The 20534-nt window shown below is 38.2% G+C and overlaps 1 protein-coding gene across 12 annotated transcripts in view; it reads right to left on the bottom strand.

The window, feature by feature from the left end:
• nav3 (neuron navigator 3) overlaps nucleotides 1-20534 on the bottom strand; it is a 171735-nt gene that overhangs the window by 64428 nt on the left and 86773 nt on the right. For all 12 annotated transcript variants that reach the window (XM_067392174.1, XM_067392175.1, XM_067392178.1 and 9 more), the window contains 2 exons: nucleotides 15419-16445; nucleotides 11590-11702 (listed from right to left, as the gene is read on the bottom strand). In XM_067392174.1, coding sequence (XP_067248275.1) covers nucleotides 11590-11702; nucleotides 15419-16445 — 1140 coding nt within the window. The remainder of the gene's footprint in view (nucleotides 1-11589; nucleotides 11703-15418; nucleotides 16446-20534) is intronic.

Raw genomic sequence — 20534 nt, 5'->3', positions numbered from 1 at the left:
TCATTTTTCAGACTCACATATTCGTTTTCTGGACAGAAGTGAAGAACACTCGGTATGAACTCACTGATTACACTGTTTTGAATCTGTTCCCCAAAAAAGATTCATTCAGATTCATTCACTGATTCATTCAGTGAACCTTAAATGCAGGCTACAGCATTATTGATATTGACCAATGAGTGTGTTTTTGTGTGTTGTGAATGTCACTGAGTTATTCACTCAACTGATTAATTTACAAATCTACTAAGAGACTCCCATACCGAAGCCTTGAACCGCATGGTGGGGAAAAAAAGACAAAACTTATGGTGGGGAGGGAAAAAAAAGAAAACTTATCTTATTATTTCGACATAAGTCCTTATTTCAAGACATTAAGTCGTTATTTCGACATAAGTCATTATTATGACATAATATATCATTATTTCGACATAAGTCATTATTATGACATATCTCGTTACTTTGACATAAGTCATTATTTTGACAAAATAAGTCATTATTTTGACACAATATCTCGTTATTTCAACATAAGTCGTTATTTCAAGATATTAAGTCCTTATTTAGACATAACTCGTTATTGTATATCAAGTTTATTAAAAGACACACACAATTCAGTGTCTTCAGTGGCACAACAGTAGCGTGTCGGCTTGCAGTCTCAGCTTTTACTGCGATCGCCGCGGTTTCGAATCCCCCTTTTGCCGAGCTCGCTCTTCTCTATTTTCCCATCACATATCACGTAATCAAAAAAGACATAAACAAATGCACTCCGTCCGAAGAGAGATAAATTTAAATATATATGAGATTTGACCGCACACTCACTTGCAAACTCGCACTTACTTGATTGTCTATTTATGCTCTCTTCACTCTGAATGAAATCATACCATGACAAAGGCTTTGTGCCGAAACGTTGGTTAATAAATCTTTTAGCAAGTGAGCGTGTGGTCAAATCTCATGTATATTCCCATCACATATCACACCAGAAAGGCATTTATTTTCAATAAAAATGAAAATAATGTTCTTAAACTTCTTACACTAAGTGAAAATAGTGATACATAACACTGAATAGACTGAATAGACTGAATAGAATTGTGTGCACCTTTTATTAAACTTGATATACAATAGCGAGTTATGTTGAAATAAAAAAGATATTATGTTGAAATAACGATTTATGTCAAAATAATGAGATATTATGTCGTAATAACGACTTATGTCGAAATAATGACCTGCTGAAATAACTAGATGTCAAAATAATGACTTAATATCTCAAAATAATGACTTAATTTCTCGAAATAACGACTACTTATATTGAAAAAATGACTTAATATCTCAAAATAATGACTTAATTTCTTGAAATACTGACTTATGTTGAAATAATGACTTAATATCTCGAAATAATGTCTTAAGTTCTTGAAATAATGACTTATGTTGAAATAATGACTTAATATCTCGAAATAATGTCTTAAGTTCTTGAAATAATGACTTATGTTGAAATAATGACTTAATATCTCGAAATAATGTCTTATCATGTAGAAATAATGAGAAGTTTTCTTTTTTTTTCCCACCCCAGCATAAGTTTTCTTTCTTTTTTTTCCACCATGCGCTTCAGGGCTTCCATACTCCAGAAAGACTGGTTCAATGTTTAAATAGTGTTTTCCCAAAAATGAAAAAGCATATCTATCTTTTTTTCTAATGGACATGATGTTTATCATGTTACAGAAAAAAAAAAAATGTAAATAATAATTATAAATAAATCAGTATTAAACTGCAAAAACATTCTTATGAAGCCAGGAAAAGACTTCAAAGACAATTATGCACTTTACATGAAAGAAACTTGAAAACTTTTTCATTTGTTCATGGCCACAACACCACTAGAACACAGATTTGGATCTGCATATGCAAAAGTTCAGTTAAGTGCTTCTTTTACACTACATTAAACTCATTGAACAAAGACACTCAAAGAGACACTCATACAAGCTGAACAGCATCGCATCAGAAACCTGCTTATTTGATCCAGTCACATCCTCCTTATTTACACCCCCTGACTGTAAAATGCTGTGTCAATGGCATGAGCTTTGATGTGAAACACTAATTAACAACAATAATAATAATAAACTTCTATCGCTAATTAATAAAAATCTGCTATCATAAAGTGCATGGTGCACTGATCTTAATTGTGTTGCTCTTGTGATGGAGCTGCAGTGAAACAGTGATTATGTGGGCATTTAAAATGAGCTTTAAATCAAAACTGATTGTGCTGTATTTACTTTCACAATGTCTGGAAATTAATTCAGCAAAAGGGGGTAAAAAGAAATATAAAAGGTGATTTCCCATGTGAACCATGATTAAACAAATCACATTAAGATTTACACCCAGAACTATTTTCAACAGCACTTCTCGCTTGTCAAACACCTCCAGGTCAAACCTTATTTCTCTCCTGTGTAAGTAAATGCCACCTCATACTTTGTTTTAGCATGTCTGTGCTGCAGCTTACAGAGCTGGACACTTACTTATACACAGATATTGTCAAATCAATGTGTTTTTGGAAGGCAAACCATCTGACGAATAGAAACAATCATGTAAGTGAGCGAGACTCAAGTTGTCTGAGTGGAAGATCTGTCTGAGAGGATTGAATACATGATAAGGAGCACAATCATGTATGAGGGTGTCATGAATGACCACCAATACAGAGCCAGACTGCAAATTTAGTGTGATATTAATATACTAACTATTAATATACACACTATTATATACTTCTACAGAAAAGAACTGACAAGATTCCTGTGGATTCAATGTTCGAGGTTGTAAAGATCACACAATGCATGCAAACCAACATATTTTTATAATTGAAAAAGCTGAAAAGCTGGTCTTGAGCATTGAAGCACATGTTTGCATTGGTTTCATTATTATATTCAAAACCAGTTTAACAGAATGGAAGCTTTTTGAGATGCATTTTCAAAAGTTCAACTGTTTTTGATACGGCATCTTAAAAACTTAAAGTTCACTGTGCAAAACTCAAAAAAAATATTCAAAAAATATCTGTAAAAATATCTGTATATTTGTACAAAGCTATTTTCCTTGCAGCTGACAGTTTGATTTCTTACAAAAGATGACTAGATGTAGCGGTAATGATGTAAAGGGAATGACTTGAGAGAGGCAACATCTCTGAGAAAGATTACTGTGTTGACACTTTTAGCTACAGAACAATGCTAAAATCCTCTTTGAAAGGGTGCATCTCAAAGTTCATCCCTTTAAAGCACACCACATAAAATATTAACACTAAAATAACTTAACAGGAAAACAAAACACTACTAAACCTCACTAATTAAACTAGTTGACCTTCCTGATCCCTACAGCACTGAGAGGTTTGGCCCTGGAGTGCAAACACATACAGAGAGTCACAGTGAATATATCAGGCCCTCTGTTACCCAGAATGCTTATTTTATAGGCTTGTAATGGACCATTCAGCCAAACTGTGTGAGGCAAATAAAGTAATTTCTCTCTCCTGCACTACCTCACATATAGAGCACAGAGCATTTTTAAACCCACACACATATTGCAGGTGCATGGCTATGCTCAATGCATGTGAATCCTGGATATGAACAAACAATACAAGCGCTTCTAACTCGGATATTTGATGATTAAGAGGGCTCTGGGTGGTATAACTGCACTTGTTGCCCTCCGGGTGAGCAGACACATTTCTGTAAGCACCACTTGAGCCTGTCAGCAGCAAAGGAGGGTGTGAGGACACACCGCTGGCTCTGTCTGATCAGATGGTAGCTGAGAGTTTGCTTTGATTTAACCTCATTGTGCCAGTGTAAAAGATAACCTCAGAGTCTACAGCTTCAAACTGGAATCTGTGTCAGCTGCATTGTGCTGCTTGTGTTTTGCATAATTCAGAGGGATGCAAATATGTGACACAGCAGATTTGCGTGCGCTAACAGCAAAGAGTTTAGCCAAATATACTGTAGTCTTAAAGGTAAAAAAACAGTTTAAAAGTGTCATGACATTAAATTTGCCTTGATCTTTTGACATATAAGAGGTCTTTGTACCATTAAAACAGCTTGCAAATGTCATAGCTTAAAATGTTCTTCTCATTATAAACAAAGCATTTATTTAATCAAGCTCCAAATATTGATATTGGGTGACCTGTGACATAGGGCTGGACGATTAATTGAAAAATAATCGAAACCGAAATTCAGAACCTCTAACCGATGTAATATTCCCATGTCGGTTATTTCATTTTTTTTTAAAATCCTGTTAATACTTTCCCCTTAAAAACATACTATTGTCTGTGTAGTCACGTGACTCCACCCCATCCAGTCAGCGGCATGGAAGCAACACAGAGGCGAACTCAAACACCGAGTCAACACACACAGACGATCCCCGAAGTGAGATCACTTTCGTTTGCGTCCTCACGAAAGTTTGTCAGTTATATGTGTTTAAAGGCTTGACACTTTGGATACTGAAGAGATTTTAGACCATCAGATGTGTATCATTATATTGAGCTACTGCGCTGATGCATTGTGGCAAACAAACACTCATAGAGACACTAGCTGCACATCACGTGAAGATCTCGTAAACAGAGAGGAGTGCAGAAACTGGATGTCAACCCTGTCCTGTGATTTATCACTAAAGTAGCTTAGAAACTCAAGTTATAGCATATATTGTTCTACTTTTGAAGTAACTACTTACAACCCACAGCTTCACAATTAATAGAGAGATGGAATGACTAATTCACACATGCAATCGCTCTCTCATTAATGCATTCAAATATTGGTAATGTGCTAATTTATCTGTGTCTAATTTACAAGAGCAGAAATTTGTAAGAAATAACTTCTGTTATGTCAGACCACTCTTTCATTAGGAAAAATATCCCATTTTTAACCCTTAAATGCATGACTGTTTCGCCAATCATTCTTACATATTCGGGTCGTTATCGACCCAGGTCTATATCTAACACGGAAGGATCTCTACCTGTTGCGCTAATATAAAACTCTTCTGATTATAGAGTAACAATTACAGAAGAATAAAGTAAAGCATATTTTGTTACTGTTTGGAGCTTGAAAGGGCTCCATTTGAGCAGATGTTTTATGCCATCACCACTGTCCTCGTCAGAGCTCATTTCCCAGTAAATTCAGCAAATAATGGGCTAGTTTTATGTTTGAGGTCACGTCTATGAGCCCATTTGTGATCTCAAACGTATTCTCAAAACTATATAATTTTCAACATCTTCAAAATCAATATTTCGATCGCTAACAGCTTCACCAGATCCATCCAGTAACAGTTACAGTCATATTTGATGGCATTCAGTACTTGCTCTGCAGTAAATCGCTGAGCCATTTCATGTTTTTCTTATTATTTCGTTTTCTGTCTGAATGAGTCGTCACTTCAGCATTGTGTATCAGACATTGCCACCTTGTGGAATAAAAGTGAATTGCACTTATTCCGTCCTCTAAGATTCAATTATTGTTGTGCAGAAAAAATATACTTACACTCATACACACCTCGGGTCGTTTGCGACCCTATATAATTTTTACAAAAAATGAATACAAAAATAGGCATTCTTTTAAAATGCTATGATTTTTTTCTTGTTATATTTTTTATAATGAATTGATTGAGGAATACCAAGAAGGTTGATGTCTAACTTTAAAAAATGGAGGAGGAGGGTAGTGAATGACGTCCCGGGTTACTAAAGACCCGAGGTATGCATTTAAGGGTTAATAGTCAAGTATGTTTACAGTACAAACCTTTTCAGTGAACTATGAGGGCAAAAAAAAAAAAAATAATAATAATCGTTCATCAATCATAATTGAGGTAAAATGTTCAAATAATTGAGGTTTTGATTTTAGGTCATATCGTTCAGCCCTACTGTGACATCTCAGAAAAAGTACATTTGCATATGACTGCCTCCAGAGCAAGACATCACCGAATAGTTCGCACCATAAACCCCACCCACTGGCTTTCAGCCACTTAATGGCTGACATTTGCCTGCAACAAAAGCAAATAGAACCCATTATTAAACACTGTTGTCTACACTGGATACATTATACAGATGCGCGTTCAATTTCTGACATGCTTCAAGCACTTGAGTCTTTCGACAGGAAAAAAGGTAGAGTGAAGGAACATTTGATTTAACGTGTCCGGTTTAGCTTGTTTGCATCTCTGTACAGGTTCAGAAGTATCCCAATGTCGGAAACTAGTGGATGGTGTAATTGAATGGCTTCCCGGATCACATTGAAGGATTATATGTTTGTTCAGAGCATTTTGTTTTGTCAGCGATGCACAATCTAATGGAGAGTTTGCAAAGAAACTTCTTGAAAGATGAAGCAGCCAATTGTATTAGATGTGACAGCAGCTGCATCACAAACTGCAAGTAATGCATTGTCTGTATTTTTTATTAATTTATTTTTTTTTATGGATGATGTTTTCAAAACGCTTACTTACATGAAAAACATTTACTCTCGTGGGCGTAGATACTGTTTCCTATGTAATGACGTTAGCCAATCATAACAGATTTACAGACAGAATTTGTAATTTTATGTGAATGATATGTGATCAAGTATTAGCAGTAATAATAGTAACCACTAAAAGAGTAGCTCCTTTAAAACATTTCCTCTGTTAACTCAAATGCTGTGTGAAGGAATGCTGCTATCAGACTGAACTACAGGGAACTGAATTACTTCAATAAGATGAGGTGGTGGGCTTGTGAACAAACAGCCCTGTGGTTGACAGTTAATATTAGATGGGTGAAGAATAAAAGCATGGATCACACCGACGAGAGGGTAAATAGAGCTATTGATCACAGCTGCAGACAGCATGGCAATGCTTCCATAGCCGGCAGGTGAATCTGGCTGCTAAATGTTCTTCTATAGCACGATCAGAGAACCATAATTCACCCTGACATCCCCAAGAACCGTTTCTAATGCAGTTACTCACACTCTCGACCCAGAGTTCAGGGATAAATTTGACCATTACCACAACAATGTACAAGGAAGATACAAAGACAATATGTTACTGATGAGTCTGTGTAGCTATGCGGCACGGCACTTACGGCGTGTCTGTGGGTTTAAAACCTGCTCCAGGTCTCCCAGCATAGTGAGTATAACCTCTTTATCCAGCTGTGCCTGCTCATCTCTGGCACTCTCAAGCTCCCAGTCTCCTCCTGGACCTGCCCGGGTGTCCTCATCTGATCTTCTACTGCTGCCCGCTTTATCCACCAACTCCGGCCGCTGGTGCTGATGCGCAGGTGCCATCCGGCTGGACTTACAACCCCAGGGCACAGGTATAAGGGAGTGTTCGGACTGGGAGAGCATCTTGGTGAGGGACAGCGAGAGCGATCGAGCTCGGGTGCTGCCTTCGGGGTGTCTACGAGCGCTGCCTCGGCCATGTTGGGGCGAGGGTGATGTAGACGCAATCCTGGAGGATGGCGAAGTCGGGCATGGCGGTTCGTCCAGTTCAAAGGTGTAAACCCTCTGCTCCCCATCACTAAGCAGCACGAGGTTGCCGAGAGAACGTTGCTTGCGGAGGTTCAGATTGTCTGGGAGAGGCTGCGGTGACTTGCGAGGCGGGCTGCCGCCCTGGAACACAGAAAAGTCAGCTCCCCGCTTCATATTTTCACACGTTCTTAAGGATCCCTTGCACTTTTTCTACCTTATCTTGAAGTTTGTTCTTCCTCACATGATCTGTGAGCCTCAGGTGGCAGCTGGCATACAAGCTCAGTCGCAAAACTGCCCCTTGCACCAGGGAGCTTCAAATATCATCCTGCCCACACACACACGCTCGCTCGCCGCAGCCAATAACCAGCATCCAGGTGCACGTGCTGAGAGCACACTCCTCCTGTCTTCCTCCTCTCTTCCTCTTCTATCACTTCTTTCCTTCAATGCAGCACGGAGGCTCACAGGAAGCAGATCTGCACCAGAATACGGTTAAATTGTGATACACATCCTTCACGGCATTTTCCTCTTTTCCTGTTTCTCTCCCAGCAACTGAGATCTCTTCACACACTCTGTCTATTAATTACCGGCTGGAGTGAGCGCATGTGGCTTGCTCCAAGGGACAGGAGCAGAGACTGAGTGTGTGTGCGCGCGCCGAGATGCAAGCTCAGGGTCCGCCTGCTCCTTTTAACATGCTGTGAGCTGCTTTATTCTCTTTATCCATCTCCTCCTTTCTCTCTGTGTTTCTTTTTGCAGCAATGACGGCTGGTTTCCTGTTGCTGTTAGCTACCGAGTCAGCACACACCTTCGCAGCCAAACAGGTATTGGTTTGTGTGTGTGTGTGTGTGTGTGTGTGTGTCTGTGTGTGTGTGTGTGTGTGTTATGGGAATAGCGTAAGACAAAACTGGCTTGTAATACTGTGATCTCTCCTCAGACTGTCTTCATACTGGCAAGAGGTGTTAAGATGATGCATTTGGAAAAGCTGCAGCACACAGCTCAACTGCAAAAGGAAAGGAAATCATACAAAAAAACTGAACTATGACTATAATATATCCCAAAAAATGAGTATTTCAACCTTTATAGATCAGGCTCTTAATAAATACAGGGACCCCCAATATAAAAAGCTAGATTTTAACATTAAGACTAACAAAAATATTACTATCATGATTTTGCAATGATGAAAGACATTAATATAATGTAATAATATATTATATTATTATATTATATTATATTATATTATATTATATTATATTATATTATATTATATTATATTATATTATATTATATTATATTATATTATATTATATTATATTATATTATATTATATTATATTTAGGGCTGTCAATCGATTAAAAATTTTAATCTAATTAATTACATACTCTGTGATTAATTAATCTAAATGAATCGCATACATAATTTTTGTTGTGAAAGTATTAAATCTTTCGATTCAAATGAATCAATGTAGGGTTTTTCCTGGGGCAACATTGGTCTTCGGTGGTGACAGACATGGTCATCCACACAAATACTAAAAAATGCCCTACCACGTCATCTGTGAGCCCGATACTGACAAAGTACCCGTCACTCTCACTGTAATTCTTTCTTGCCCTCTTTGCAGAAAAAAAAAGAAGTGATTTTATAGCTTTGTACGAGTAGATGCTTTTTTGCTGAACCTGAAAAGTATAAAAAAATAGAATTTAGAAGTTATATTAACTAATAATATAATTTTCTACCATATACAATTGAATGCACCTAGGTAACAACAGCTTGCTTTGTTCTGGTTTTACCTCACTCCAGTCTAAATTAACTGATTTTATAGGTAGGCCAAATTTACTACACATTGTCATTTAAATAACCTGAAAATATTGTGGATTATTAAGGCTAATTTTACTAACCACTCTAGCTAAATGGGGTAAGCACACTTGTGTTCTCATTTCAGAGTTGTTCGAGTAAATGATTCATTATAGACCGTGTGGACAGATGATTCATTAAAATGAATCTGTTCAAATGAGTCATTAAGTCGCGAATTGGACATTAGCGGACATTGACGCGTTGCGTGCGAATCACGACTGTTATTAGGTGTGAGGTACAGAGAGTGCAAAGACGGTGCTTACTTTGAAGACAGAGAGCTTGCGTGCTTTGAACGGCTCCAGGTTCAAAGGTCAATACGGAATGGATTAATCTGTGTTATTTTTTTTTACGCGTTATTATTTCTCAGATTAATTAATCGAAGTTATTTTGACACCCGTAATTATATTATATTATATTATATTATATTATATTATATTATATTATATTATATTATATTATATTATATTATATTATATTATATTATATTATATTATATTATATTATATTATATTATATTATATTATAATCATTTTTTATTATATGTTTTTTTTTTTTCATGGACTCTGACAAGCCATATTAACAAAAGTGCTTGCTTGATATTTCAAAATTAACCAGATTCACATAACAGAGATAGTTACCATAACTAGATTCTGGACAATTCAACAAATACAACAAAGGTATTTTTTTTATTTTTTATCTTTTTTCCTTTTTTAATCAAACAGTCAATCTTTACTAACTAGCCAACCATCTAAATATGCAAAAACAGAACAGGTGCATGCATAGATTTTGTTTTTACTTGCATTGAGTGAATTTTTTTTTACAACAGGGTGGAACCCAAACTGAACTTCAACAGGAAGTGAGTTCTGAGGTTAACATCTATAAGTAGTCCATGTGAGGGTTTCCTTGACCACATCACTGGCCAAACCAAAGCATTTCAAACATGGCAAGATGTAGAGGGGGAAAAGCCTGTAGACATGCTATCCAAGAGAGAAAATGCTTTTTCTCATATGTTCCTCTTTCATAGCTCAGGAGAATTTTATGGATTCTAATTATAATTTTATAATTTAAAAAAAAAAAAAGTATCATCCTAACATAAAAACACACAAATTAAGACAGTTGTTTGCATACAGCACGAATATAGAGCAATAAAATGAAGGCGAAACATTGGAGTTCATAATAAAAACTTCAGAGCAAATCAGAGCACATGAGATCTGAAAAATCAGAGATAGTCTTATAATCTTTAATTATTAGACAAACTTTAAAGTTACAATCTTGCTGTACCATTTTAAATGTGTATCTATTTCCTTCTTTTGTTTTCAACAGCTCAGGGTACAATAACAATGTTATGCTTTCCTAAGTCTCATCAGCCATAAACTGTCCAAAAACTCTTACAATGCAGTGCAAAACATACAGTAAATGTCTGAACATGAGTCATAATGTTATTGCAGCTTCAAGATCCATTTGCAAACAACATTGTCCCTCACCTTCAAAATGACCACAGCAGGGCTGCATTCTCATTGACGCGCAAACACTGACCACTTTGTGCTTATGTGTTCGTGTCTGCAGTTTATCTTCTTTAATTTGACATTCCAGGCATTTTTGTGTGAGCTGGAGCACTAATTTATATCTCATTAAAGAAGAGTGGGCTGGTTTAAGGAAAGATTTTCCAGTCAAATTTGTTTTGAGCTTTTTTAGATTGTTAATTACGAATAAAATGCATTAAAATAACAACAGGGAACCTCAGGGATGCACACAAGCAGCCAGATCGCAAACCGATTACATCTCCTCTCATACAGAATTAATGAAATAAACCAAAGCATAGAGCTAAAACAACGGTGGCTGTGCTGATAAATATTCACACAGGAAATGAACATCTAGGAACGCATGTCATAGTGCACCCTCCATTTCCAGAAACTGCAGCGCAGGTAAATGCAGCATTTGGGCACAATTTGCATTTATTTCTCACAGTTGCTCGCAGACTGGTTGTTAAAAGATGTGTGCGTGCAGAGCCTGAGCCCCAGGCACCTATCTTCAGCTATCAGCTGTCACATCATAGTCCCACACATAGAGAAATGCACAGAAGCGCAAATAAACAACACATTCTGCTGCTTGGCCTCCCAAACAAGGCCGGCCTTTGTCCACCTGTCATATCTGACCTTTTCTTGCTGTGATAGCAACATGGAACTAGAGGCCTGCAGAGAGAATCTGTGCCTGTGTTTCAGCTTCTGTGTGAGTGTATGTGTTTGGTGTGTTGAGGGTGTGTCGCTCTCTTATGTTTGACTGTGTGTGTGTGCACATGTGGCGGTACTCATCCTACCTGAGATCTCCTCCAGGCACTGTTTGGCGGTCTTGCTGTAGACCAGGTCTTTTGTGGGACTGAGACACGGTTCGGGGGGGACCACGGTAGTGCAGTCATTCTCTGAATACGTCCTGAGTGAAGCAAAAGGAAAAATTACATATGAATTATTAGTACTTAAGACAAAGACTATTATGTTTTTTTTTGTTTGTTTTTTTTTGCATGCATGCATCCTAAAATTGAAGGGAAATCACCAATTTCAATTTCACTGCTTTAATGAAAAAGTGGCAAACGTTTCAGTAACGTGACCTTTCTAAAAAAAAAAAAAAAAAAAAACTAGTTAAAGGGTTAGTTCACCATAAATAAAAATTCTGTCATTAATTACTCACCCTCATGTCGTTCCACACCGGTAAGACCTTCTTTGGAACACAAATTAAGATATTTTTGATGAAATCCGAGAGGACTTGTCCATAGACAACAATATAACCACCACTTTCAGGTCCAGAAAGGTACTAAAGACATCATTAAAACAATCGACATGACTGCAGAGGTTTAACCTTCATTTTATGAAGCAATGAGAACACTTTTTGTGCGCAAAAACAAAACAAAAATAACGACTTTATTCAACAATCTGTTCTCTTCCCTGTCATTATACTTAAGCAGTTGCCGCAGTAAGTGCAGTGAAGGCTTCCAAGTTTATGTCCGAATGCCGGCTCAGTATTGGCCAAAGCTGCACACGTGAGCAGCACGACGCATGCATGTGAGCCGGCCAATAATGAGTCGGTGTTCTGACGTAGAACCTGGAACCCTGAATGTAAACAGCGTATAAGAATGACACAGAAGAGAAGATATTGTTGAATAAAGTAGTTATTTGTAGTTTTGTTTTTGCACACAAAAAGTATTCTTAGTATTCCTTAGTATCGTTCTGGACTTTGAAAGTGGTGGTTATATTGCCCTTGAGTGAGCCATATACCTCTTGGATTTAATCAAAAATATCTTAATCTGTGTTCCAAAGATGAATGAAGGTCTTACGGGTGTGGAACGGCATGAGGGTGAGTAATAAATGACAGAATTTTCATTTTTGGGTGAACTAACCCATTAACTAGGCATTGCAAAAGGTCACGAGACCAATAGATTGGTGACTTTATTTAGCCATTTTCCTACTTTTTAGGTTTTACTGTCATTATGAGTGACACCTGGTACCCAAAAATATAGTAAAACCTGACAAACACATGCACATACAACGCTTTTCAGGCTGGAACAGTTGAAACAGACTGGAAGAAACTCTAAATGTATATGCATAACAACTATCATCTACAACAAAGTCGTCCCAGGACAGCTGCACTCGCCCTGATAAACATTCCCTCCTCTCTCTTACACACACACATACACATCTAATTCACCAGGCAAATATTTCAGTGGCATGTCACACTGTTAGTTTCACCACGTGTTCCACACTCCTGCCATTGAGATGCTGCACTTCCCATGACAACAAACACTCACACATGTACACACAAACTCTGCCTGCGAATGCAAATAAGCAAATGATCCAGAAAGGAAGAGGGCTTAAACTGTCAGGTAGGCGAGCTGAATGAACAGACAGCTTCAACAGAAGGTCGGGTAAGGACACACACAGAGATTTTATGGCCATCAGACACATTTCATCTTTTAATATAGTTTTCATGCAACATCACTGAAGCTGAGAGTGTTGATGGGAGGAGAGGCAATACATGGGTGGAGAACCCACTGTTCTCCGTGCCACTGGGAATAAAAACTCGCAAACCCACTGCATTTTTATTCAAATAAATACAGCCATGTTGAGAGACTTCTTTCAAAACGATAAAAAAATCTTACCAAATTAAAATTTTGAACACTAGTGTATACATATTTAAATGTATACAAAAATGCAGTTTAGAGGCTGGTAATGCAACTTCCTCAACTCACCCACCTTTGCCAAGCATGTTAAAAAGAGCATTCGCTTTAAAGAGCATGCTCACCATGTGGACCCATTCAAAATGCAGTGTACCACTGTTGAGTGCTGTCGCAGCCCTGCAGGTTTTACAGTGTCAAGCAAAGCTCTCGAGAGGAAGATCTGCAATGGTGGAGTGTGATAAAGGCTCCAGTTTAAAATTCCATTAAGACTTTAGGTTATAATCCTTATGAGACGACACTGAGAATGCCAAACACAGCTTTAAGAAAACGCGTTCCTGTGAATAATGAACCTGTGGCAGGCCGGTAAGGTGGTGAGTGTGTTTTATGAGAGCTGTTGAGCTCTAAAGGTTCAGTTTGTTCAGGCATGTCAGGCGGGGGTCATCAGGTTTGAGAGCTCTTTATCAAGTGAAGGATTAAACATGTTACTGAACATACACAATCGCTCAAGGACAATCCCCCACACTCTCGCTTCTAACACTCATCGTTGTCTTTCATGTCGGTTTTGTCTACCATTAACACTCTCTTTGTCTTTTTAATAAGCTGACTCAACTGTTATGAATGCCCTCTGCCCATCAATCACAAATTCTCTTTTCTGTTCCCAGTTCCTCTTCCTCTACTCTAACCATTTGTGATGTCACCAGTCTCTTGGTGAGGACTGAGGGAAGCCACGCCCCTCAAACGAGGCGGTCTGGCAAACATCTCAGCGGTTCCCACTCGGGCTATTAATACTGTCGAGATGAGACGTTTACCCGCTGCTTTTTCTTACAAAGCACTGCACGATTGGATATGTGATGCCATGGACAGATGATCAGTGGGTGTGTGTTTGTGGGTCTAAAAGCTGGTTTGATTAACTGTATATATATAGATGGTTAGTTCAACATATATTTGTCTGTAATTAATGATGCTTTATGTTGCTCTGTGTGTAAGAGGGGTCTCAACCCGTCTGGTCAAAACAGGACTCTTGTCTAGACAATCTATAATGAAAAGAGATCCATCCTGTTAACATCACCCATCACAGTCAGATTTAACAAGACATCCTCCAGATTCCTCTTTCTGCCTTTACTCTGACAGGAGAGTAAAGAAATGATTGATTCGAAAATGACTGCCTGCACAGAAACACCACAGTGCAACATGTGCATTTCCCACCAGGCCAACTCTTTAACATTCAGATCTTCCATGCAGATATTATTTTCCACATCTAAACAAAAATTGTATTTTGCTGTCATGTGGATATTGTTTATAGTGTATCTTGTGAATGACTAGTGATTACGAATAGTATCTGGCAAGAGATATACTTTAAAGTACCTGTCTGGTTAGCAGTGTGCAGATTAAAAAGAAGAGTAAAAGATGAGGTTATTATTCTGGACCTCCTGGGGATGAGGGTTTCATCTTTGCCTGTCTATAGAGGGTAATTACAGAGACATGGTCCTGCTGTCTCATAGATAATGATAATGATTTTACAACCCAGAATAGAACCAAGAAACCCAGATCTGTCCGTTTGTCAGAGTCTTACCCTTTAATGTCTCTAAGCATCATTAGATATATAGACCCAGTAGCCCTGCCCGGACTAGAAGTCATCAGGGTCTATGATGAGGACATAGTAAGTTTGAAAAATGACCAGTTGGCATCTGTTTTCTGAACTAAAGGATTTCAGTCCAAAAAACAGAAATAATTCTATCCAAAGAGACCAAATTTACTGATCACAAGGAAAGCCCACCTGCCCTTAATTATCTCTCTAGGGGTATAATGGTAAATGTAATATGACAAAAGTGGACTCTTCTGTGACTGAACAGGATGGATCCAGATCCTTAATCATTAAGCAGGTACCCACAACTTCTGTAAACATCTTTCACAATATGCAAAGCAAGACATTTGAAAATGCAACAATCATGTCCAACTGTGTTTTAGAATTACTCACCGATACATGAAGGGGGCGACGGTTGCTGTGTTGGGATGGTTGTGTTGCTGCTGCTGGGGAAGTTGTACTGCCCCATTGCCTCCTAGAGTTGCTCCACCACCCAGCCCTGAAGTGGCGGATCCAGAAAGCGCTGAGGTACTGGTTGATGACACCATGCTGGTCTTACGATTCTCCAAACCTCCCAAAGATCTCTGCATATATATAGACTGACTGCCTTTACTAAGTTTGGTCTTCTCACCACTTGTAGCAGGTACACTTGGTGCAGGTACACTAGGTTGAGTTGCTGCAGGCTTGGCAGTCGCCGTCGGAGCCTTCAGGCCAGGTTTGGGGATGCCACTGGAGGCAGGGATTGCACTTTCTTTCTTCACAGAGGCTGTGGATGTTTTGCTTCCTTTGGGGATGAGGCTGGCGATCTTGGAGCCCTTCTTAGAGGGCTCCACTATTACTGGCTCCTCTTTGGGTGGTGTGCTGGCTTTGCTCTTGGTCTTGTTCTTGTCCTCTTTGTCTTTGGGCTGCGGCAAGGACTTATTGTTCTGGTTCTTGCAGTTGTTGGTCTTGTTTGTGGGTGCAAAGGAGGATGTGGAGGTCTTCCCCTGCTGTTTCGATATCCCGCAGGGTGGTGTGGGACTGCAGGTCCCCTCATCTCCAAACTCCGACAAGTCGTCCTCCTCCTGAAGAGCCATTTCAGCCACCGAGGGTGAGGTTCTGGATGCCGAGCGAGGGTTGATGAGCCGGAACTTCTCCAACATGGAGCGCTGGTTGCCGGGGGCTGATTTAGAGGCATCTGTGATTGGGGGCCGGAGGCGATCAGATGATAAGGGAGGGGTTGGGGAAGCGGTTGGGCTGGGCGGCTTGGTGGCCAGCATGGACGAGGTGGCACTGTGCTTAATGTTCATGGACTTGCTGCGCCAGGACTTTCCAGCGGTGGGAGAGGGGATGGCAGAGGCCAGCTGCTGCCCGCTGGTGCTGGAGGGCACAGAGCCACTGCCGTTCATGCTGCCTGGCAGAGGGATGCCCTTCACCGACTCTGTGAAACAGACCACACAGTGGACACATCTGTTAGACTGATAAAACCACACCCTAGAAGCAATACAAAGTTTGTGTTTGGCAAGAAGGAAAGTGTTAGCCTGCAGCAATAATACAAATATTAGAATAAGAGGAAAGGGATTGTGGGAAAGGAAAATGTCCCATAAACACGTGAGAAATAGATAGTGCCCCATCCAAATCTTTACTCTGCAACCACCGCATACTGAAATCCCAAGCAATGCTGTGATGCACTCAGGCAGAAAATTGGCTCCTAAATTGATTTTGTGGGATTTCAAATACTTTGTTGTTGCCAGTCACCCTCTTGTTCTTTGTAAATGCAGTGATGTTTTGCAGAGAATCAACATGGCTCACAGAATAATGTATATAAACATACCTAATCCAATATAAATACATAATGTTCATATTGAGGAATCACAGATCTACATATAGCAAGCTTTTTAGACCATGACATTGCACAAATGTAACATCCTTTAAAATGCAACTTGTCAGAGCATTGACTACCAGTCCAATAAGACAACATCCTATTGCAAAGGGCACAAACTCAAAATGCTTTACAATGCAAATGTATATAAATCAGATTATTTTGACTAGATTTCTGTGGATTGTACACTATTGACAAAAAAGTACCAATGAATTACCATGCTGTTTTTTTTTTTGTTTTGTTTTGTTTTGTTTTGTTCTATGATAAATGACATTCTTTCTAGCACCTATATGAATACAGAATATGGCATATGAATATGGTAATCATACAGTACCATGATACTTACAAAATTAACATGGTATTACCATCTGATTCCACCAATGTACTCAAGTACTTCTTTGTAATGGGATGTTGTAAGGGTATGCTTTACATTTTATTTTATTTTTTTAATTTATTTATTTTTTTTCAATATTTTTTTTGGTCATTTTTACAAAAAATAAATGAAAATAAATAAAATACATTTTTGATGAAAATTAATTTCTTATTCCAAAAAAGTAAGTAAAAAATGAAATGTTTATCTGTCATGAAAATAATTTTAGAATGCAAAAAAAAAGAAAAAAAAAAAAAAGAAAAGAAAAATAACCTCAATTTCTTTTATTTATGCAAAATAAAACATTTATTATTATTATTATTAATATTTCGATTTTGGGGTGTTTTTGTGAGATTCACTCTCAAGCGTTTTTAATTCAGATTGCTTTCACTGAACTTCGATGGATTATACATGAGGAAAATAAAATACAATTTTAATGAATTTCTGTGAATTTAAAAAGATCAGTAATACACCAATGTTTCAGCTGCCTTATAACACAACAAACTGCATGTAAATCTACTTAATCTCACAGTTACTCTGGCTGTCCCTAACTTTGATTTGCATCCAGATATATCAAAGATTCAAGCTGAAAAATTCTAAACACAAAGGAAGAGAGAAGGATATGGGACTTAATTTGGTTCCATTGAAAATCTTGTAGAAGGAACAGTGATTGGACTATGAATGAGCGTTGTGTGGATCGGGCTTCAGTGCATGTGTCAGCTAAATTAACCCCGTCTTTGGAGATAACAGCAGCTTAAATAACAGCCTCTCACACACACATACACACACACCAGACCATCGAAACGTGGTTACCATAGCTACCCGTCTTTTCTCCACACCACTTTATGTTGAAAGTGAAATGCCACTTTGGTCTGGAAAGTCTGGTAGGATGCCAAACACATTCCAAAACAAACATATTAACAGGTGTACTGCAACTGTCTAATCTAGAATGGATCGCATTAGCCATTTCCTTTGCCTCTGGCTTTCTTTCTTATCTCTTTTGTCCAGTTCTGATATATCTTCTGATATAACTCCACCGTCACAGGTGCTACTGTATGAAGCATTGCCAGAAGTTTGTTGTACAGAATCTGCAAAATGCTAATTATTTTAAATAACATACAAAAGGCATGTTATTTTTTTATTTAGTGCTGTCCCGAATAAGATATTTTACATCAAAGATGTAAAAAAAGCTGAATTTATAAAAATGACCCCATTTAAAAGTGTACATACCCTTGATTCTTAATAATGTGTGTCCTTACCTGGATGATCCATGGCTGTTTTTTTTTTTTTTATTATTATTTTGTCTTATTTTGTTAAAATAATTAACATTTTGCAGATTCTGCAAGGGGTATGCAAACTTTTAAGCACAACTGTTAATAACAATGATTTCCTTCAAACTAATCCAAGAACTGGACACAGTGCTCTTGAAAGTATCCTGAACTGAGCTAACTTTAGCAAACATGCTGATTCATCCCTGCAGCCACTGTGAATGGTGAAATTAGCTTTGTTATACAAGACTACTTAACATGCAAGTGTTTGTGCCTACTAACTTGGCATAAGGCTTATAAACAGTGTGAGATTTGCATCCGCAGAGAGGCTTTGTGCTGAAATACGTAGGTGACGGTTGCACTGGGTGCTGACAGATTTTGAGGTTAAGGATTAAATCAGTTAAAGGTCAAACTCCGGATTATGAAATTTGTATTCAAGCCTGCCATAAAATGAACGACTACATGCTAGCTCTGTTCCAGAACCTAGCGAGCTGCCTAGAGGGCTACAAAGGCAGCATCCTAACCATCATAAGTGCCTGATTTGGAACACTACGTGGGCAGCATGAAGCACAAATAAAACTCACATCTCAATTGATTGCATGTTGCTAAACTAACAAAGCTGATATAATAAGCAAAATAAATACGAAACAATATATGACTTTGGCAGCTTGATACACACTCCGAACCACTGATTCGAAACAAAAGTTTCGTAAAGCTTCGAAGCTTCATGAGGCAGTGTTTTAAATTACCCATCACTAGATATTGTTGAATATAGTTGTTATTTTGGGTTTTTTTTTGGCACACAAAAAGTATTCTTCATAACATTAAGGTTGAACCACCGTTGTCACATGTTTTACCGTTGAACTGTTTTAAATACGTTTTTAGTAGCTTTCTGGGCATTGAAAAGTGTTAATTGTCTAGCTGTCAATGCAGGCCTCACTGAGCCATCGGATTTTATCAAAAATGTCTTAATTTGTGTTCTGAAGATGAACGAAGGTCTTACGGGTGTGGAACGACATGAGGGTGAGCAATTAATGACAGAATTTTAATTTTTGGGTGAACTAACCCTTTAACTTAAAATCAAATGGGCAGACAGAATAGTTTGGAAAATCCTGAATTATTTGAATTATTTAATGGTTGGTCAAGCTAATGCACAATTTTTGGCAAAAACAAACAAGTGAATGGTTCTTTTAACTGTAAATTGGGACGTCTATACAGTGCCTCTTTTAAAAAGTTTAATTTTCTGTTTTAATTGTAAAGTGTGACTACAGTTACAGTATTCCCCATTCATTTAAGTATGGTACCAGTACCATTTCTGCTGCCTTTTCAGTTTCTCATTTGGTAAAATGCATTCAGGGATATCCTCTCCTATGAACATGCAGTCATATTTACCATTGTTTGGCGAATTGTCTCACAGATTTTGCAACTGGTTCAATTTGGACACACGGATTCACCACATTGAATAAAATAAAACTGCTTGGTTTGAGAGTGACTTCTGTGTGAACTGCTATATATATCGCTATCACTACACTATTGACAATGTACAATAGACCTTGTTTGCCTGTGTAATTTCACTAATGTGACCACACCTTTACAATTTTGCCGAAACATTGAGTCTCAAAAGGCAGCATAATTTTTCTGCCTATTGTTTGCAACAGTTTTTATGTCAACAGTGCACCTATAATGTCTTAAAATGCTAGGTAGGCATCTCACTAGTTTTTGGAACAGAGATCATTCTCTCGCTACCAGCCCCTCCCATGGTTCCCCCAGTGCGGCAGACTCTTTGGACAGAAGAAAAAGGAAGATGAGGGAAAAAAGGCAGATGGGAGTTTGCTTTTCTCATCTGTGGAGGTATTAGCGCAGTAGCCCTGTAAATCAAGGTTTTGAGTAATGTTAGGCCCGACGGAAAAGGGCAGCCATGGGTTTCAAGAGAGACGTCGCCTATTAGGACTCTCTGATTCATCAAAGCTCCATCTGCCATGTGAGACCCTCTGTCTGGCTTTGTGTGTG

Source organism: Chanodichthys erythropterus, chromosome 8 (assembly GCF_024489055.1).
Source record: "Chanodichthys erythropterus isolate Z2021 chromosome 8, ASM2448905v1, whole genome shotgun sequence".
Lineage (NCBI taxonomy): Eukaryota > Metazoa > Chordata > Actinopteri > Cypriniformes > Xenocyprididae > Chanodichthys > Chanodichthys erythropterus.
Note: the sequence above shows the minus strand (reverse complement) of the source record. Positions and strands in the feature narration are given on the sequence as shown.